The sequence below is a fragment of the Triturus cristatus genome, chromosome 3_2 (genome assembly GCF_964204655.1).
Source record: "Triturus cristatus chromosome 3_2, aTriCri1.1, whole genome shotgun sequence".
NCBI lineage: Eukaryota > Metazoa > Chordata > Amphibia > Caudata > Salamandridae > Triturus > Triturus cristatus.
In genome coordinates, this window is record NC_140584.1 from 681,338,129 (window position 1) to 681,361,089 (window position 22,961).

At 43.9% G+C, this 22,961-nt stretch overlaps 1 protein-coding gene across 1 annotated transcript in view; it reads right to left on the minus strand.

The window, feature by feature from the left end:
* The window catches only part of NCKAP1 (NCK associated protein 1), a 487,736-nt gene that overhangs the window by 407,927 nt on the left and 56,848 nt on the right, over window positions 1-22,961 (minus strand). The window contains exons 3-4 of the mRNA XM_085648703.1: window positions 18,199-18,291; window positions 13,865-13,921 (exon numbers count right to left, since the gene is read on the minus strand). Of these exons, the coding sequence (XP_085504829.1) occupies window positions 13,865-13,921; window positions 18,199-18,291 (150 nt within the window). The remainder of the gene's footprint in view (window positions 1-13,864; window positions 13,922-18,198; window positions 18,292-22,961) is intronic.

Genomic DNA, 22,961 nt, shown 5'->3' on the forward strand with positions numbered 1-22,961 from the left:
GACCCGACGAGTTAACCATACCAGTTATGACCCAGATGCACAGGGTCCAAGTACCAGCTCCAATGCCCTTAATCCACCTCTTACCACACAGACACCTTATAAAGTAGTTCCCATGCCTTATTGGTTAAGCGCCCAAACAATCTTAGCCCCAGCCAACCAAAAACCCGCAATAATATGTCCTCAACATAGGGCCATCCATTTTGCCCCAGAACTTCCACCCCACCTTATGTTCAAGATTTATTTTGTGATGCCCAACGGAGGCCGACCAAGTCGACCACCTCTAGTCTAGCCGAAGCACCCAAAATCTATATGGTAAATGTGCCTAAACTAGACGCTAGAAATGGATTTGAGAATGCAGACTCCTTGATTCACTGGATCCGCCAAGTTTGGGGTTGTTGCTCAATTATACGAGATGACATAATCAGGACTAGGAGGATCTCCTTGCCTGCTGACTCATCAGATTATATAGAGCTCACCCTAACTAGGGCTGATCTGGCTGAAGGTCTACTGGCTTTGGAGTTTCGCACTTGCCCACCTGGAGACTCCTCCATCCAATTCAGGCGTTTCCCGCTAGCTAGTCAGGCTAATAGCCTAGTTAGGCAATCAACTCCCTCTGGGGTAGGAAGCTCCCAAATGGACATAAAGGACAGGCGATCTCCGCTAGCTAGTCAGGTTAACAGCCTGGTTAGGCAATCAAATACCTCTGGGGTAGGAAAATCCTAACTGGACAAAAATGACTGATTACTGAGCGAGTCCCAAATGGCTTGTGACCCCTCTATGGTTCCCATAACTAGTGCTTCCCCCACTCCTAGCACCCAGGTATTATCCAGTTACACTGATCAAGCGTCTAGTATTACATCACCTAGACCAACATCTGGCAAAGAGAAGCAGCCTTTTGGTGGTTTGGGGTTTAGTTCAGCGGCGGAGCAATTAGCATTAGCATCTTGCTCCACTGTAAATAAACTACCTGTATTATCCTGGAACATTGCAGGGCTAAGGTCCAAGGTCAATTCCCCCGATTGGCTTACTTTTATCGAGGGGTACGACATTTGTCTTTTCCAGGAAATTTGGCTGACGGAACCCCTTTATTGCACTGGTTATTTAAATTACTTTATTCCAGCTACCTGCGGGGGCAAAGGTCGGCCATCAGGGGGACTAACAATCTGGGTTCGGCAATCGATTGGCTATAACATCCAGGTGCTCCCAATACAGATCAGGGACATCCTCGCAATCAGGTTGAAAATGGGCACAAAGGGAAACACTGACATTTATAATGTCTACGCGAGAGGTGTGAGAATGGGGAAGAAGTCGGAGGTTATAGCAACTCTCGACGATCTTCTAGACATGCTGTCAAGAGATTCACAAATCTTAATTACTGGGGACCTTAACTCGACTTTCGAGCCCCTTGGTACAGAAGAGTATGACCTCACATACGAGGAAGATTCCCAGTGGGGCATCCCAAAATTGGAACTCGTTCCAATAACTAAGTGGACAGATGTAGCTATTCAGATCAATTCAGTGTGCCCGGGAAAAGGCCTACGGGCACCAAATGGAAGATCTCCTTCTGATAGACTGGGGATAAATACATTTAATAATGGACACAGCTCTAGCCGCATTGATTATCTCCTAATTAATCTGTGACTATGGCATGCTTTTGGTGACATGTCTGTGTTGGGGCGGGTAGAGAGTAATCATAATCCTTTATGTGCGACCTGTTACCAGAGAGGGTATTCTCACAGCAGAAGAGCAAGTTGACCACTCTTGATGTGGTCCCCACAAATGACATGAGAAGTTTGAAGTGGGCACGAGTAATGGAGAAGCTCGATACCTTAGCTATTATTAATAATGGAATTGATGTTATAATAGCTGAGCTAGAAGCTTGCTCAACAAAGGCAGAGGTTCCTGGTAATATAACTGCTGTTCATAATTAATTATTTGCCCAGTTACGCTCCCATTTTGTGAGGCATCATAAGGCTAAGAGCTCACAACAAATGAAAATAACCCATTGGTTCAATGAGGAGTGCCGAAAGGCCTGCGGGAACTTGTGGGATGCCATTAAAGAAGGGGACCCAGTTCAGGTACGATCATTTAGACTAACATATAGGAAGGCCCAAGAAAAAGCAAAGAAAATTTAGGATGAAAGCAGATGGCAGGACCTCAGACTAACCTGCGCTAGTAATAGCTCTAAGCAGTTCTGACATATAGTAAAATGGGGTAGGGGAGGACAGCCATCACCACCACAAAAGTATGTAGCCCAGGACCAATGGGTTGACCACTTCAAACCCCAATATGCCAGTAGAACACCTGAGGGTAGTCAGGCCGAGTTCCAACATTCCTTTTATCTAGATCCACCCTTTGGAGATACTGATGTAATTATTGCCCTAGGTTCTGTAACGGGCGGAAGAGCTCCTGGCTTAGATGGTATCCCGGCTGATATATTCCTCCACGATAAACCAAGTTGGCCCCGGTATATCACTTTGTTAGCAAATGCAATTGCTCGAGGCGCACCCGTGCCAGACTCCTGGAAAGGGGCGGAGATTATACCCGTTTTAAAAAAAGGGGACAAATCTCACCCAGGTAATTATAGGCCCATTAGCCTAATACCCAGTACAAAAAAATTATGGGATGATTAGTTTTAAACAAGGTCCAAGATTGGATAGATGAGTTGCGCATTTTATCTCTGTTGCAGGCTGGATTCCGATCACACATCAATACGATTAACCAAGTGTTCAGATTCATATTAGTGTATTGGAGGACTGTAGTCCTAGGCAAGGGCAGCTTGTACACTGCCTTTGTCGACCTCAAGTCAGCTTTTGAATTTGTGCCCCCGCAGTAAATTATGGTCTGTTCTTCAGAAGTTAGGGTTACCCCCTGAACTGTTGTCCCTTATCGTTAGACTCCATGAGGGCAACTTTGCTCAAATTTGATGGGGCACGCAGGGAAATGTCACCAACCCCTTCCCCATAGAGAGGCGTGCATAAAGGTTGCGTCATGGCTCCCACATTATTTTCATTGTTCATCAATGGGATTACAAAGTTTTTAGAGTCCACTCCTACAGATGCCCCGGTCCTAGCAGGCGTAAAGATTCCTACTTTAATGTTCGCTGACGATACGTTAATAATTTCAAAAATTCCAAAGGGCCTTTAGCGAGCATTGAAGCTTTTTGAGGAGTTTTGCTTCCTGCGGGGACTAGAAATTAACGAGTCCCAAACAAAATTTATGTCATTTAACCCACACAAAAGATTTAGAGGAGGCATACTTTTGAACGAGCGCCCCCTGGAACAAATTAGGGCCCTCATATATCTGGGGGTCATGTTACAGAACGATCTAAGGTGGGATCGACAGTTGGATAAGGCCACATTGAAACACCGGCAGCTATCAGGAGTTCCACAAGCAGAATTCAACACCTCATTGACAAAACCAGTTAGCCCGGTCCTCCAATTATATAATATGAAAGTGGTTAGTTCCACCTTATACGGAGCCAAACTCTGGGGGTTTGAGAAGATGCCAAAGCTATCAGCTGCCAAAAATGTTTTTTAACGTAAGGTTACGAGCCTCCCACAAAGTACTCCAACATGCCCACTGCTGTACGATTTAGGCAGGAAAGCGCTGGTAGACATAGCGAGACTGTGCCCTATATTATACTGGCGCAGAATTTGGTGTACCCCAGAACTGGCAACCTTTGCAGCAGGCTTAAAAGATCTAATCAGTGCTGACTGTTCCCACAAAATCAAATAGCTACGGGAGGTCAGAGCATCTTTAACAAACATGGGCATGACAACAGTCTGAGAAAATCCATCAGGTGCTTCCTTCCCCTCTAAGGAGATCCATAAAGAGAAATATTAGGAATTAGTGAACCATAATACCTACAGGAATGGTGATATGTCCTCACTGACGGGCAGATTTATAGAATTCAAACCATCTCCATGCCTGGAACAGTATTGGGACATAATAACCAAACAATTCTACCGGAAATTATATTTCACATTCAGGGTAGGTTCTCTACCAGTAAAATCTTATACAGCAAGATGGACCACAGAGGGGGCTAGCGCATGCTCAGCTTGCAAGTTGCAGTCGGAGTCACTGGCCCACTTGTTGTTTGTATGCCACGCATCTTGTTGTTTGTATGCCACGCATATGACATTACTAGTCGATAGTGGCTGACGCCAATCTGCAGGACATTGGGCACTAGAAAGAGCGAAGACGCACAAAGAATATTGTGCACGAACACTTCAGCACCTATTGCTATTGCAGTAGCAAAAGTTCTGGGCTGAGCTTGGGCAATTAGGTCGAAGGCATTGTATGCGTACTGAAGATATTAGCCCCTCTCTAACTGAACTGGCGTACACGCAACACATGAACTTGTTTCCACTGTTAGTAATTGTATTGTGCCTTTCCGTATACATTTTATATAACAAATTTTAATGTTTTTATGTATTGGCACTTTATAGTTGTTGTAACCTGTTTTATCCCTTTTCCAATCCGGCCCAAGAACTGAAGTGTTTAATCATGGTCTTAAAATGTTGTATTTGTATTGTGATTTATGGAGTATGTATTGTATCTACTGTGCTTTTATGACTTACTGTCGAATAAAGCTTGTTAGATTGGTGGTGATTGGTAATTAGGGGCTGTATGTGCCATTTACATTTTGCATGGTCAATGTGCCCTTCTCCGCTCACGTCTGCGGCGCATCTTGGTTTTCGGTGGCTCGATTGTTTCGCTCTGTCCACAGCATTAAAAGAATAGAAGCAGGAAAGTGGGTAAAAGGGGCGAAGGACAGAAATAGCAGCCCCGAGAAGAAGAAGATAAGGAATGAAGAGAGAGAGATGTAGCGGTTGCCCTTTTGGACGCCACCAAGAAAGAGCCGCCTCCCCACGGCTCCCAGGGACCACACTGTGGCTCTTACGCAGACTGTGTAACAGAAGCAGACACCATGCAGCTGATGGAAAGGCAGGTAAGTCAGCACTGAGACGACGAAGAAACCAGGCCACTCAAACTAAGAGTTCCACACAGCTGCACATGCGCATGGCTCAGAAAGAAGCTAGCTATGTGGGTGGCCTTTCTCTCAAACAAACCCAGGCGCATGCAGTAAGGGTGGGCTACTAACTACGGCCCAAGGCAATGAGGTGTCCAAGCTAACCCTGAAACCACACTGGCTGCTTTAACCACACCCTTTCTAAGCTGGGTTCGCCCTCTGCAAATATTTATACAAACATACATGGATATATGTGTGAGGAGACTGATCACTTCCCATGTAGTCCATTCCCTTGCCTTGACTTCCTTGTCTGCATGTGTGATAACGAGTCAAAGTTGACACTCAAGCTTCTGCAGTGGCTATTGTGGGAGCAAGTTGTGGAAGGCAAGAAAGTGCAGTGGTTATGTCTTAACTGCAGTTGTCGCTGTGGTATGTGTGTCCGAGAGAAAGCTGGGACAGCGAGGGAGAGGAGACACACAATATAAAGAAAAACAGAATAGAGCGGAGCAGAGTGAAAGTGGCAACATGTTTGTGCAGGTTTCTGCGTAGTGCATGCGAGTGACAGTATGAAAATGGCTGCACGTTTGTGTATGTTTCTGCTTAGTGCATGTGAGTGACTATGGAAATGGCTGCATGTTTGTGTATGTTTCTGCTCAGTGCATGTGAGCGACAGCATGCAAGTTTGGCTAGGTTTCTGTTCCGTGCATTCCATCACAAAGGTACCACAAAGAGTGAGCTACAAATACACGTTATCCTTATTATGGCATCAGTGACATGATGGTGACCATCCCCGGAATAACATTGGTGCATACATAATGAAAGTAATTCTTTGCATAATATGGGCATGATAGAGCTCAACCCTGGTATGCATAAACATGAGCCTGCAGAGTGATAGTAATGTATGGCATATTTTGGCTTGCCATGGCACCAGATGGCCCACTCAGAGTATAAAGCTGGCACTGGTTGTAACTATGCTCATCCTGGATCTATTACAGTAAATCTTGAAATAGTTGGGGTCATGCCTGGCATAATGCTGGCAATCGTGGCAGGAGGAGGCGACGTGCATGAAAGATAAATTCTGTCCATGTGTGTGCAGTGTCTGTAGCAAACATGAGTACTTGAAGAGAGGCAAACTGATACCTGGGGACAAAACCTAGTTAGTAAATGGAAAAGCTCCAAATATGATTGCATATTTAAAATATATTTGAAGGGGATATTTGAGTGAAAATTAGTGCTCTTTCAGGAATTGTATTACTGCTATTTGCTTGGAACCAGAGGGATCACATGCCACTTATGTTTTATCTCAAGATTCATGTGGATGGATTACATCATCTGTACTGAACGTTGTGACATTATCATAATTCAACTAATAGCTGAGCCTGTAAGACTGGAGCAAAGAGTCTGCTGTGTTAACCTGCAAGGTTTCTGTGACCTGAGCAGTAACAATGCTGTATGAGCATGTAGGACTGTCCAAGAACTTCTGTCTACTTCAACAAAAGTTAGATTTATCCAAAGTATTTGAACAAGCTGGAACAGAAAATAAAAGAAAAGAAAAGGAACCAAGAAGCAAACAATGGGCTGGTATGAACACCTCATGTAGATCTGCATGTCCATATCTCTAATTGCCCACTTTTTAATGCAATTGCACTGCGCCTCAATATCTTAGTACTCCGTTTCAATTGTGGAGGATGGACCATAAACCCCCCCCAACATCTAAATGGAGTTTTCCTGGAATCAAAAGCAGCACAGATCCTCAATGGGTATGTTGTGTTTTGTTCAATGCACCATCCCTAACCAGGTTCAGGTCTGCCCCCAATACAAGGGGGCCCTCAGCACACTTAAAAAGGGGACCTAGAGCTTCAAGCAGGAAATGGTCCAGGCATTAGGTTGGGCAATAGATTGAAACAATGGAGTGCCAACGCAATGACCTATCTGCCATCCTTACCTTTCTGATGGTCTTTAATTTGAAATTCACATCCCTCTCTAGAGGACACCCACCCCTAGCTGTCTTACTTTCAGAAGAGAAGAAAATCGGAAAGTGCTAGATCAGAGAAGAGACTGGTCTGAGAGGAGTAGATGTGTTTCTTGTAAAAAATAGACACATCTGTACTCAGAAGTGTAAGTATATTGAGGAGATACTTTCTCTTTGAAGGTTATTTAAATCTCTAATGGAATATGTGGCAACTGTTAGCTCTGTCAATTGAGTCTGTGGATGAGGTAAAGGTGAACTCAAGAAATATGCCAACAGCGGATGCCTATAATTGAGAGCTATGGTTGGGAGTATGAAACATCTCCCCAACAGAGGAGTCCCAAAAAGGGACATTAACAATGTTCACCCCAAATAGAACAACTTGTAAGTAACAAGATCTTTGTTCCCGGTCCCACATCTAGGAATCAGAACATAATATTCTCAGTATGAAACATACTTCTAGCATTAGTGCAAAAGAATACTGAGAAAAAGAGTAAAGGGAAAATATTACTGTTCGACCAGCAACTTGGATTCCACCAAGAGCAGGATAACAGCAAAGAGCTACGCTAGTGAAACAAAGAGCAGCCCCTCCATTCCCCGTCTACATTATACATTAAGATTAGGTAAATCAAGTGTTCATCTTGGTGGCTCTATAATCTTGCAGGAAATCTGATCTTTGGCAGGTCCAGCCTTAGTGTTTTGGAGCAGCCCTAGGATCTTTCAGTATTTTTTCAATTTTCAGAGATCATCTCATACATTTCTGTGGGACCTTACGCCATTTGCGGATTATGGCGTGATCAAGGTCTATCACTCAGTTGTCGTCTGCATCGTCTCGCGATGGACCGAGGAAGACGATCAGACATGTCTCCTTTGAGAATTTAGATGCACGGATCAGACCCTTCCATTTAAAGATGATATGGAAGGGTGACCCCATTTGTAAAGAATGCCTGTGTTTTGCAGGAAGGACGTGACTGGCTTGAATGCTCTAGCTTTCTGGAGTGTTTTTAAACAGACCTTGAAAGATTTGCAGCGCCACAACTTTATAGGTTATTTGGCCTTTAGTCTCAACCATCTTCATGACTCTAGCTTTATCCTCAAAGTGCTGTATGCAGGTATATCTGGACGGCCGCTGATACCTATTCTGCAGGAGGTGCCCTATTGGCCATGTTGATGCGTGGAGGACCAACATCAGGCTTTTCCAGGTCAGCTGCCAAAAGGCCCTGGGCATAGGCCCTAAAGTGTTTCCTTCAGGCACGCCACAGATGCGAACGCAACCTATTTTCTAGGTCTTCTTTCTTTTGCTGTAGGATGATCATTTGTCATTGAATGGCAACAATTACTCCGTAGTCTTCCAAGTCTACTGTTCTTTCATCTTTAATGTGTTCAAGCATATCTATCCAGCTGCTGAGGTCCACCATCTCCTTTCGTATCTCTTTTAGGCCTTAATGCAGGTCCACACAAACCCCCAGTAATTTCATAACTGTTTCACAGTGCTCAGCGTCTACACTTGTGGGTCCGGTGGTCATTTTCATGCGGTCTGGTTTGCCGGTAAGAAGGATCTGTTTTTTGCCTGGATTTTGCTGGAGCCAGTATTTAATTGTTCCTGTGCGCTTATTTTTGGCTGCAAACATAGGGTATCTAAAGTGTCAGCCCTCTGGGAAGGTAGGACTGTACAAAGGCTCTTCTCCCAGCAGAAGGCATAATGTGGGGTCCGCCAATCTGTTCCACTAGTGTCCTCAAATGTACCCACTCATGTAACTCACCTCAGAGTGGGTCAGGGCCCCCAGGGCAATCCCACTTTCTCCTCATGATGGAGAGTAGAACTCAACTACACATCTGGTACCACTGTGGTGCAAACTCTGCCACAAGAAAAACAAGTTACTGTCGTTCGATAATGCTCTTTCTGGTAGAGCCTGTATGCAGCTGCAGAGTGTTCACCTTTTGAATAATCCCCAGCGGCATGCTTAACCTCTGAGGGTGTGCTGCCACCACCATTTTCACTTTCGTGAACACCTGAGGGGTGCTGGTGAGACCAAAGGCGAACACAGTGAATTGAAAGTACTACCGTCCCACCACCACAGGTAGCACCAATGGGCCGGCAGGACAGGCATGAGGAAATATGTGTCCTGCAACACTACAGGGTTGAGGGCAGACCAGGGTGAGCATTTTTAATTTCTCCTTCCAGAGGAGGGTGTTGAGAGGGCGCAGATCTAGAATAAGCTGAAGATCTCTGTCCTTCTTGAGCACCTAGCAGGAATACCAACCACACACTTCTTCTGCCGCAACTACCTTCTCGAAAGCAATTCTGACCAAAAGGGCTTGCAATTGTTCCCACAAAATGGAGAGATGATCCTCAGTCAGTCGATGGGTGGACGGTGGAAGGTAATCAGGGACGAAAGAACGAACCTTTGCGGACAACGTGTAGGACCAAAGGACCCACCTGTCTGACATAATGCTTTGCGCCAACCAAGAAAAAGTCTGTGAAATCTGCCTCCTACCGGGTGGCTGTGGCCGTGTAAGGGTACACTAACAAGGTTTGGCAGGTGGGCTGCCGGGGCGGGAAGGGGAGGATGGGTTTTCTGGAGAGGGTGCTGTAACAAAAAGGCCAGGGTGCCTGGGGAAGGGAGATGGAGCCCGGCAATCTGTCTGTTGACTGGGGAGCTATTACAATGCTTGGCCTAAGCCCCTCGAAGGGTTTCAATGAGTTCTTCATTGAAAGGATGGAGAGGATCAGACATAGCCTGACTCGGTTGCAAGACCTGAGTCAGCAGGTTAGTTTTCACCTCCATGGTGGGAAGCTGGAGGCCAAGGACTTCTGCTAAGCCTATGCATAACCATTGCATAGGAGGACGAATTTTCCGCTGTGGGTCAGGGGAAGAGAAAGGACAGTCTCTGGGGAGGTATCTAGCCCCCTTGCCTCCTGCAAGTCCTCAAACAAATTCTACTTGACACAGGGCTGGGCAAACTTATCACCCTGGTCCTAGTCATTGTCAGAAGCAGTTCCGATGAGAGAATGTTGCTTGCCACATGGATGTTTAAGTGCAGGGGCTGGTGCCTCATTCAGATTTGGGCACAGCGACAGTCGAAGTGAGACTGGCATTGGCGAGGACGTCTGAGCCACCTCCTCGAGAGGGGAAGTTGGCAATGGCGTCAAAGTACCTGGGCCAAATATGGATTTGGGCAGAAGGGGGAAGCGTGGTAACTGGAGCAGGGGTGAAGTGCCTCAGAGGGTCCAGCTGGTGCAGAGTGCGAACCCGCCGACAGTTGTCCAAGTGGAGGGCCTCTTTGTACTGTGGGGCCCAAAGGCGTGCCAGAGGAAGTAGGTAGAGATCTGAAGAGCTGGAGCATAGCTGCACAGAAATCTTCAAATTTGGCGGCACGGGTAAAGGTCCCCGAAACTCTGGTTGTGCCTGAACCAGCTGCCGATTCGGCCAATTTCAAGAGCGGGAGCGAGACGGTTGGCATGCCTACACGATTCTTCAGGGGAGTAAGAATGGAGAACCACTTTGACTTCTTGTTTTTTTTATGCTTGTCACAACTTGGAGTGCAACAGAAACAGGCCTCTAGAGAGGCTCTGCCACCTCTGGGAATGGGACTGGGTTCAAGCTTTGGACTTGGAGCAAGAATTGGAACGGCCCCGGTGCTGTGTCTTCTTGTGAATGGCGATAAAACTTCACCTCACCCTTATGGACAAAGCAATGATGTTTATGGCAAAACAAAAACATTATTTGGCTCTACCAATGCGGATGATGCATTTCACACTTGAAATTAACAGGAATGCTTAGCTAAAAAAAAAAATATGAGAAATAATAATGCTTATTTTATTTCTGCAACATGTAAGCAATTCTATGATATCCTAAAGAAATTTACCAAATATCTTCTCCTATTAAGTTCTCCTTTTAAATGCTTCCAATGAAAATCACAAGGATAAGATATCTATTTAAAAAGGTTTACATTTTCTCTAACTCCACCACTTTTGCTATATGGATATTTGAATATACACACTCAGAAGTACTGCCGGTGGCCAGACTCCTAATGCTATAAATATGTTATCTTGGAACACAGCCCATTTGAAATCATGTAAACAAAATTATAATCAGTTCTGTTCCCTAGACCAGAACCACATATTTGCACCCCAAGGAATATGGCTGGCTGGCTGCACACTAATATTATACCGGGCTATCCTCTGCTTTTTTTAATACTAACTAAAACCTTAAAAACTACCTGAGAGACAGTGTAATTATAGGGGACGCTGATAACTACTCTCTCAAACCCCAAATTCTAAAGAGCACCAATAACATTTTAGCGCTTAGCTTAATGCGCTCACTAGTGCTTTACAACTTGCCAGAAGGCCCAAACTAGTTATAGCCAACATATTCCTACTCCATGCTACAGTTACGGTGAAAAAGAAAGATGCGCTAGAGTGGCCTCTCTGTCAGATTCTTCGTGAACATCCTGAAGTGTGTGCTTTTCTTACATATGGTTTTAATGCTAAGGATAACGAGTCTCCTAACCCCAGATTCATCGGTTGACTGCTATGCAACAGCAAAGGATCAGATATGTTATGATGACACACAGCATATCGGATTCTCTGTTCACTGGACCAGAGACCAATCTCTGAGAGAAGCCTTTGTTGCAACCTCTCACGAAAGCCAATTTCAGAATGCGAATGACCATTTGCCATGCGACGCCACTAGTTATTAAACTGGGACAACAGGCAAAACTATTTCTCGCTTAGTTAATACATTTGACAAAGGTAATCATTTCATGATGATAATATAATTTAAAACATTAGAAAGCTGACAGTGACCATCTACGTCAAGGGACAGATGCTCCCACCTCTACCGTATGCCCCTTGATGTTAAAAAGTGCTGCCAACACGCATGGATGATGGAGCGGGCCCAAGCTAAGCAGATTAGATGTTTCAATTTAGAAATAAGAGATCATTTGAAAGAGATGCTTTTTATCTATCCCTCTCTTAATAGGTAGTAATGTGACATATGTAATACTCACTAGTCTGATATCTTTGATGCAACATGTATGGGACAGAAAGCATAGATTGTACTGCTCATTCATCACAAAGGTCAACGAGAGCCAGTGCAATTTGATTTGACATTGATCTAAGATCCCAGCACAGAATGAGCAAGGCTAAGCTGAGGGCAATTGAAAAAGGACTTCAGTCTTTCCCAATCATTTAACAGTGGATTGTATTTAGCTGAAGGCAGAAATTTAAAACAAATGGTAACAAAAATGATTTGTTACTAGAGAAGGGTGAAAACTTACACAGAAAACTATTGCTAAAGGTGATTAAGAAATGGTAATAGCTCGGATAAGGGAACTGCTTCACCGAACAACCAATGTGACAATTTAAATTGACCAGGCACAAGAGAAGCAAAAGCACTTGGTCTGATTAGGGCTGGGTGCTCTGAACGTGGAGGAGAGGCAAGGGCAGTCAGGCAGTCCATGCACCTTAGTAACCCAAATTTAAATCCACATCGGATCTCATCATTAAATCATGGCATGCAAATGATATATCAATTCAAATGGGTGCAGGTGCAATCAGAGGCGGTAATCACATATTAACTAAACAAGTTAAAGTATCTCGCAAACAAACAGAGCGGCAAAGATTGCACCATCCTTACTATATAGATTATTGCTCAACAGTATAGTGTACTGTGATTGGCCAAAAATCACCCTTCCAAGCTACGCTGGAAGTGTGTCTGACCTAATTAACGTTAAGAGACAATCCAACTAAGCCATACAAACCGTCTCCAGTTTTTTGTTTTTTTTATGGCAAATGCATCCTACTGCAAAAATAATACACTTAAAATCAACCAATAAAAAAGAGCAAGTCAACCAATCAAAGAGCAAGAATATGGTCTTTGGTGGAGAATCTCCTTGTAAGAACCATAGATATCTGGTGAAAAACTGAAGCAAGTTGCAGAGTAATGTAATGTGTGCATAATAATAAACGTAAACTATAACTGGACCCCTTTCTGAAAAGGTTAAGCTATCACCAGCCACTTCCACAACATCTGATAAAATTAATATGAAATGTAGGAAGTTGGCAGTTTTGCCAGTGGTCACAGCATACACCACTGCGGTCACCTCTCAAAAAAAAATCTGAAAACTAAAAAAACATCTGATCCTAGTAAAGGACCATTCCTCAGAGAAGTGCTATACATCAGGAAATCAATACCCCTCGGAGGATAGGACTTGGGTTGGACTTGGCGAATTGTTGCGCTGTACAGGCAATTATAATAAGGCTATACCATGATCAATACTAAGGAAACTAGCTTGCTGGCATCAGAGCGGATTATCTTCAATGTGAGAAATAGGTTGAAGAAAGTGTGGAACTGTTTGTATTTGATGCAGTGCAAAGGGGTCTGCGTTATACTTCTGAGGTTCAAACAATGCCTGAAAGGTGAATATAAGAGCTCTGACATCGATTTTAATCACTTGATGTTAAAGCCCTAGTAAGCCTCTCATATTGGTATGGCATACATTGGGGAGGCCATCTGGAACTGTAGGAGCAGCTTGCAGCTGATGCACAGAGACAGTTTTTTGCTATTCAGGCTGGACAGATGCCTCGTAACTACCTACCACAAGTGTGCTCTTGCTGATCGGGGACTAAGTATGCCGTTTCTGTTCTGAGGAGCTGGAATCTCTCACATATTCTGCGAGGTTTTGTTCCATTGTAGGTTGCTAGGACTGTCTCAACATCTCCAAAAACAGAACCAAGAGGATAGCACAGTAATTCTGTTGAAGGCGTTTTATTTTACAAATAAGAAAATGTGGTATCATCTATTGTTGCTTCTTAAATTTGTGATGCACTCTGAATATAACTTGAAATTGGCACATTTTATTTACATTAATGGTTTGATACGCAAATCAAACACACTATTACTAAATATACTTACAATATCGAAGAAGACTTGACAAACATCAATAGTGTTCAGAAGTTCACAAACATGGTCCTTGAGAAAAACAAAATAAATACCTTTTTAAAAAGATAAACAACTTTACACTTGCCATTGTAAGATATTTGTTTTTGGAAACATCGGTTTGGTAAGTATTCACAATTCTTTGCCAGATTTTCCAGCATACACAAAAGCTCTTTTCTCACACATCGGTGGACCCATAGTCTGTACGTAACTAAAGTATGTCTCCAGATAACCCCCTTCTCAGTTCATTCACCCCAATGTAGTCTCTAAAGACCATTTACTGTGGCTGCGTTCATCTTGCACATGCTCATGGATTACCACTCTGTCACTTCTGTATAGAGTCTATATTTAAAATGGCTGCCTGCAGCCAGGGAATGATGGCATTGGTGCTCTTCTGCACTCCTGGGCAAGCACCATAAAGCATTTACCCTGAGATCATGTAATCAACTGTGTACCCATGGAGCAGCCCACCTGCCACCTCTTCGATGGACGCTACAGAGCTCTTTAACCCCGACTACCTGTAGGGAGTGTATTCCATACACTGCTTTCGAGTTGCTCTTAGGTCACTATATACAGGCCTCTACAACAAAGCATAGCAATAAAATTAATGTAAAAAAAAAAAAAAAACCCCAAAAAAATCGCTGTATTCCTTGTTCCACTTCTCTCCGTTACAGGCTTAGGCACAGCGACCCAAGTTCAGATAAGATCACTACTCCACTTATTCTCCCACAACACCAAAGTACTTTCCATATAAGCACAGTGAAATTCTAAACTCTTTTTAAGCAAGAACTCCCATGCAGTGTAGTGGTGCTACTCTTCCACCAATGAGTTTCAGCACATCATCTGGGTATGAAGTACAATACAAATGCAGCTGCAATACATAATACAATCACGGGTACGGCATCAGAAAACCTGAATTTTAAGTAAAATATATATTAATCTAAGTGAACGTACAAAAGAAAACCAAACAGTTAAGCGATCATTTGGTATGTACGAAAATAAATATTTAAATATATGTTTAACAGAAAAAGACAAGAAAGAAAAGAGAATTTTTGACCAAAAGGCATCATGGGGGACAGGCCCTACATGAATCATGACTGTGTGAAAAGACGTTTCAATGGCATATATACACTGTATAATATGTCAACATTAGGTCACAACTAATTAAAACTAGACTGCAGAAAAAATACCTTCCTTTTGCATCTCATTTTACTTCGGAGTAGAATTTTCCTGTCGATGCCGACTGTTCGTTGCACAGATCACTACATAACCTCTATCTTTTCCGTACTACAAAGCTTTTGGCATCTACTTAGAGCCCGGGCCATTACAGGCCTCACAGTTTGAATTTCAGTAACCTTCTCCGCCCGGAAAGAAGTGATGAGTCTGCCTGAAGGTGTGCAGAGTGTGGCTCAGGGTGATGCATATGTGAGGGTGCACACAGTTCCGATCTTGGATCTTTGCGCATGTCTGCTGAGTTCATGACACATAAAAATTGAAGGGGCGGAGCTACAACTAAAGTCACTAAACACCCAACAGAGATGGCAACACCCACATAGAGACTGCAAGTACTGCATTGTTGGTGGGCAGAGGGGGGTAATGTGGCAACCACAGACCTTTGGCAATGCTGAAGACCGCCAGAGTGCGAAGTCACCAAATAAAACGAAGACATTAGGGAATTTTTTAATTAAAGCCATTCTAGCTTGTATTGAGACTACCTTCACGGACTGGAAAATTTCAGCAATCCTGAATAAGTGGCCTTCCATCATACATGGTGGAACGGCCATAACAGATGGATCTTGTGCTGCTGACATTACATGGAGCCTCTTGAGCAACACGTCTCTGAATGGTTTGCTTTGTTCTTGTTTTCCTCACACCATTAGCCCTGGTGGAGGCATTACAAACTCCTTTATGAAAATCATGTAGTGTTGGATCAATAAGAGTGGCTTTACAGATTTGTAAAAAATCACTTTTTTATGATGTTGATAAGGAAACAATGACAAGCATTGGTAGAATTAAATTAACAGTGAAACCTATTAGGAAGCACCAGTTTGAAAAAGTAGGTGTTCAAAAATTTTACCAAGTAAGACTTCTGTTAGGGTATATGTTTCTTCACTGAATTTAGGGTGGTTAACTTGTTGATTTGTTCCGGGGTAACATGGGATGCACTTCACTTAGCAGAATAAAGCCAAAGTGGCATCAGGGTCACAGACAGCTGACATCACAAGACCAGGTTAACAAACAGTATTGATACTACACCCTAGGAACAATCAGCAAAGGTTCTACTCATTCTATCTAGGGAGAAAGATCACACTTTACCTGCTTTTTAGACTTAGCCTGATGTTTGTTAGTCAGACTTATTGACACGCCAGAGAAAATGGCAGGTGAGTTTGCCGTAAGAGGTGAAACAAAAGTTTGATACTTTATCAATGTGACCAAGATTTTTCTGCAAGAAAATACATATTCATGTACAACTATGCAAAGAACTCAGGGGTGTGCCCGGAGCAGCCAAGATGACCTCCTCTGCCATCCGACTGCATCAGACAACCCAGGCCTGTATTTCTTACCTGTGAGCTGCTCCCCAGCTCCTGGAGACCTTGCCTAGCTGCTAGGAGCTCACTTCCCCGAGATCGTGCAAGTTCTGAGGGAGCAGCGGAGTGCGAGACCCACACTGCTAAGATAGCGTCTAACTGCAGGCATCAACGCTGAGCCAGTCCTTCCTACCTCAGACTCTCCTGCCGGGTGGGGGTGCTGGGGCCCGTGCCTTCTGCCTAGAGACTGACCTCTGACACTTAGAGACCCCGCCCAGGGGTCGAGCTTGTTTGGCAGGAGCAATGCCGAGGTAGAGCCGCACTCCTGGGATGGCGCCAGAGTGCAAGTACTAGCGTGGAGGCCCACTCCTGCTACCGGGGACCCTCTTGCAAGGTAGGAGGTACTGGGACTCGTGAGGCTTTGGTGGGCCAGCGGGCTTCCCCTTGGGCCCCATACTACCATTGATCTGCCCGGCACTACCTGGAGGCCTACTAGCACGACTTCTGCTCATGTTCCGATCACAGGGGAGGGCTCTGCTCTGTCTCCTCTTCTTCTCCTGGGTGCGAGCAGTGCCTGTGGGAGACTTGGGGAGTGGAGTCAGCTCAGCAACGACACTCCTTTATGCCCAGATTTCTTGCTCTTTGGGCCTGGCGACGGCTCTTGGACGCCGTGCCTGTGGCACCCGGCTCTATTCGAACATGCTCGGCAGACACCTGCCACCCGCGGACGGGAACCTCGCCTTCTGGGCCCTTTTGCCAAGTCAGTGCCCCAGCCTGCCAACATTAATGCTGCTTTGTAATTTTGGGGCGCAGTAACCGCTTGTGTTGTCTCCCTGGGGACTAGTGACTGGGAGTCAAGAAGGTAGGGTGATCACTCGTGCAGGCGTCTGAGCTATCCCTTTGAACTTGATGACGACGGTCACGGTGGGGGGTGGAGGGGAAGGGGTGCTGGCCCCTGAGGAGCCCTGTTCTCAGCCCAGAGCCCTGCTGGAGACCCAACGTTGCTGACAGATGTGCGCCTTTGCTGCTCATTCTGCCCCCTGACATCTGGGCACGCAGGCAGAGTATCAAAATGTCTGCCTCTTCCACCCGGGAGCGCATATATAATGCCTCTACAGAGTTGTGCCTGAGCACACACCTTCCAAGATCTAAATTGTGTGCACTATCTCCTTCATTCTCCCTCTAGTGGCCCAGGGCCCTCCCCTAACTGCAACAATGATGGGTAATGATGGAGCCCCATGGGCAGGGGCACAATCCAAGATCGATAAATACACGAAAAATTCATTGGACTCTGCCAAGCAGCAGGCTGCCATGGGCCGGGTTCACAACCCCCACGATTACGTACGTTGCCCAAATCCTACAGGCCATTTAGACCTCCCATGAGACCCTCAAATTAAAGGTTTGCAGAATTGGGTCAGATGTGGTGGTACTTTGTCAAAATCTCCGTAAGGTAGCTTGGTGGGTTACAGAGGTGGAAGGCGGTCTATCTACCCTTGAAGATGGCTCAACGAACCTCAAGGCACAAGTAAATACACTACTATCTACTGATCATGCACTTGACACCATAGAGGAGGAAGCTGAAAATCACTCCAGACACAGCAACTTGCAGTTTGTGGGGTTCCCTGAAGGGGTTGACACCACTAATCCTGAAACCTCAGTGGAAAACTAGATCAAATCCTGTATTCCAAGGGTGTTAAACACTAACAGATACACAGATTAACTTTAATTGCAGTTTGAGACGTGAATACTCGTAAACTGAACAAAAGGATAGGAATAGGTTACCTTAAATTCCATAACATCAACAAAAGTGAAGTAATACAGGGCCAAATTCTTTAGAATTTCAGATTTTTCTTTCTGAAGTTGTGCAAGCTGTTGCTGTAAAACAAACACACGTAGAAGTAACCAGTCAACCGTTTGTATTGATGTACAAAATCACACAAGTTTACAAGATGCAAGAGTTATTTACCCAAATATGCACTATACAGAGCGGGACAAACTTACCATATCACACTTGAAAACAGTGATGACAATGTAATTTAAAATTAATCTAATAATATTTTAATCAATGCACCAACTCCACAATCTTCAAGTTTGCATTTTGTATGGCAGGTTTCTTATAACAATAATAATGGGTGATAGTGTGTATGACATTTAAAATAACCTGCACATACATTTACCGTTTTTTCTCTCCTGTGCCTGCGTGTCTCAGGTCAGGAAAGATCAACAACTAGCAGCGTCTAAATAACGACATTTTCTTGGCAACTGCACAAACAAACACCTCTACTTGAGGCGGGCTACCTATCTTAATCAGGCCCTTTACTCCTTCAAAGTTCCTGCTCTAGGGCCCTGCCTGGGAATCCCTTCGTTTACAGGAAATTGAGCATTAAGGTCCCAATATCCATAGATTTACAGATTGGAATAAATCCAAGTCCTGAAGTTTGGAAGTCCGCACTCTGTTCTCCAAGAGTTCTACCTGTTGTTCAAGAAATACCACTGAGGTTACTGGGCAATTCAGTTTTTAAATGGTTCTGCAATGCAGATTCATGGTCTTAGAAGTTTGATTCGAACTACACTCACTGCATTCCAGAGAGAACTTCTTCTGTGTCTGACCTACTTGTTCTTATAGTTACTGTAGGTTGTTCTCCAGGGATAACATCCTGCGGTGAATATGGTAAATGCAGTCAAACAACTATACTTGAAAACTTTGGTTCATACAGCAACACGTGCTAAATCCTCAGCGGATTACTTTGACTGAACCATGCAGGATTCCCCTCAGCAAAAGATCTGTAACTGCAATGGTCTTCAGACTTCAGCAACTTTCACAGCATGCGCCACACCACAGCATGTCTAGACAATTCCCACAGTTGTGGCTCACTAGGGGTAACTTCAAATTAAGTCTGTAGCTAAACCATGCCGTGCCCGGCTAAGAGTGCTAGCATACCCATCTTACAGGCCACCACCTGGTGGCCTTTTAGTTTTTTTTAAGAGAAAGATCAGTCTAGAAGACACAGTCCTGAGAGTGAACTTCAACAGCATTTGCATCTTGGATCTAAATTGCTCTAGCCATCAATTTCCTTTCTACTGAGGGATGGATTCCATCTCTGTAATAAAGATCACCCAAGCACCACAGAGTAGTCATGGGAGTACGTTTTTGACGTAACCTTTGTGCATTTACTTCCACTTTTGAAACCAAAAGGCCTTTTGCTCATGGTGAAAGGAAAAAACTAACACACAAGAACAAGCTAAATGAAATTTTGACTTGCAAGAACAACAGAACCACTGGACATCAGTCTTTACCATGCTCAAGAGTTCAAACGCTAGGATATAGAAAGTTGAAGTGAAGGGGGTCAGACGAGGCAGCACAGGTATTGTACTTTATCTCATAATGCCCGCTGGTCAGTGTTGTGCATTGCCAGTGCTCCATAGGACATAAGTGGTATGATCTGGTCCCATTACTGTGAGACATATTTTTGCCAGGTTCACTGTGCCTTGGATAGTTCATAAACGAAAAGAAAATCTGCATTTTGCACATGTACTAATAAACAATAAGAATGTTTACATGTGCAAAATGGAATGCATGTTTGCTAATAGATCTGAGCACATCCACCTGCTTGTACTGTATATTTGTGTTACACGTATGGCAGACTCAGGGTTTTGGCCCTTCCTCATTTATAGAGGAATGCAAACAGTACTGCAGCACATTTCCTTATGCTACGCTAGTCCTGATTTGGTGCACGACTTATTCAAGAGAAGGTGCAATGCAGGCAAGGGATAAGCATCTACATTAACTGCATTGCTAGCTCCTGTACACCGACCACCAGAGTATACCTTTGAATTTCTACCCCTTATTTGCAAGAGAAAAGGTTAATTTTCTAAATTTCCCCGCAAGAACCCTATAAGACCTATGCAAATAATGTGCTATCTGACTCTTAAAAAGGCCGAGGTGAGAGATGCCGGCCTGTTCTGAAGTGAGAAGGGACAGGTCTCTGCGCCCACATGGCTCAATGGAGTTTGCACCTGCTTTTTAGTATTCATTGGAGGCCTGCCCACCCAGTGGGCTGTAAGCCTTCAGAACCTGTGTGGTGTAAAATTCAGAAAAAGGACAAACAATTCTATTTGCTCCTTGCCCTGGAGTCTAAGACATTGCTTCCACCGATTTTAACAGAACTGGTTTTTTAAACTGAAGATAAAAAAAAAAATTAGATGTTTTTTAGGTGCAACTTAAATTTTGGAAATGTTCTATAAATCATAACCTGTCAAATATAAAATATACTTATACAAAGTGACTATGAGGTACTCATTTAAAATGCAACCAATTAACTCACTACACTAAAAAATAGCCATATGAAGTAGGAGAAAAGAGTCCTCATCTTTCTGTTTCTCCTACAAACATATACCTATTTAAATTCACGACTTACCAAAGCACATCCAGGCAAAGCCACGTTATGCATGCAAAATAAATTGAAGATACAAACATAAAAACACTAAAACCTCAATATGTAAAATTTCACAGAAAAAAAAGCACTCACACAAGACCACAAAAGGCGGAAGAAAAACAAGAAAGCTTAGCAACGTTAGGAAAATGTGAGAAAATGAACAGTAGATTTAAATATTCAATTAGATTTCGAGATTTTAATTATAAAATGCAGCAACAATTAGAATACTTCAACATTACAAAAGCTGATCACAAAACACAATGACTGCTGAGACTGGAGCATAGACACAACACTGCACGTCTTATACTTAAATACGTGCAGAATGGCTTATGATACTACACTGCACACTTAGGACCTGAAGCTGTCCTATATACATACAATCTGTCGTGTCCGATATATCAAGAATTGGGTCACAACAGAATTTAATTAAATCCACTCCATGCGGCTAATCCCGAACATGTGGCATCAAGAGGAAGGGGGCAGTAGGGGGGTCAAGTGCAAGCATTTCAGATGCTTTGTTGCTCCCATGTGTAACCATTCCACGGGCATCTCTGCTGGATTCTGGTGTCTTATGAGCATGGACACAAGCAACAAGGAGGGAGCCGACATGCCTGTGTAGGGTGGGAGTGGATGTGCAGCACTTTACACAGTATAGCTTTAAAGATATGGGGCAGGAATGGGGGTAAAGAATTAAAACTCCAATCCTCCTCACATTTCCAATCATCTCCCTTGGTTGCTGGGTAGGAGGGAGTAGATTAATGGTCTGGGAAGCATCTTGTGCTTTTATATTAACTCGGTTCTACCTCTCCAGCAACAAAAGGGGGACTGGGAGCTGGTGCTGTGAATTGGGAGGACAGACTCCTGCAGCTCTCCCCTATTCTAATACTCTTGTGGCTGAGGAGGGATGAAGGAATTACAGGGGAGAGAGAAGGAAAATGGAGACAGAGCGATCAAATGCAAAGGAACGTGAGAGAAAGAAACCAGAAAGGCAAAGATGCGAGAGATCAGAGACAAAAATGCCAAGGGAAGAAAGAGAGAAACAAGTTCACAGGTAAAAAAAAATAACACCAGAGGCACAAAGGTGAGGCAGACTTACAGAGGCAGAAGTATGCAAAGGCACAGAGAATTCACACGAGGCACAGGAGGGTTAGGGAGAACGTCTCAAAACGAGGAGATGAGATTGTGATTAAAGGTACAGATGGGAGAAGTTAAAGACACAAGGGAGAGAGAACAGAAAGGCAGGAAGGATTAGAGAAAGAGGAGACATTAAGAAGACAGATGAGAGATAATACAGGCAGACGTAACAGAGGCACAAAAAGAACAGTCTTGAGAGAGAGGACTCAGGGACAAACCTTATAGGAAGAGGTAAAGGAGGACGACACTGGAGATCAGGGACAGAGCAGTGGCATCACCAGGGGAGGAGCAGGGACCTGGCAAGGATAGTGGGACGAGTCAACCTCCGATCTCTTTCCGAACAGACACTGGGGCTATTTCAGACTTTGGCTGTGTGACGAAGAGGCATATATGTATGTGACAATCAAATTAACCCTCTCTCGCACACCTACACATTATCTTCTCCTTGTATACGTGTACCAAAGGTAAAGACAATAGATGGATGGAGGGAGGGGTTTATGTATGTTACAGATTCAGACTTACTCCCTGAATGAGCATAACCACATAGGGACACACAATTCCAAACACCCCAAAATAAAGAATACATGAAAATACACACATTGGAATGTTTACCATTCTAAAAATGTACATATATGTGCCCGAGGTGTATGAAGAAAGACTTGCAATTCGCTTTGTGCACCAAATTCCGAGGCATACCCCAAACGCTCACCATACAGATCCCCACACTAAAATTAAAAAGCTCTCAAAGTGCTAATAACTATTACTGGGGGCGAAAGCATTAAAAAAGGAGTAGCCCGAGATGATTTGGTGAGAGCCTGCCTTGGCTTCAAAAAATATACTTATGGCAGGCATCTCTAGATTTTCTACATATAATAATAGTCCAATAACATTAAAAAGGAACCATTTTTTACAACTTCCAGGCTGGCAAGTGTCCAAAGTGTAAGATTCGGATGGCTTCCAAAACAGGGAGAATCA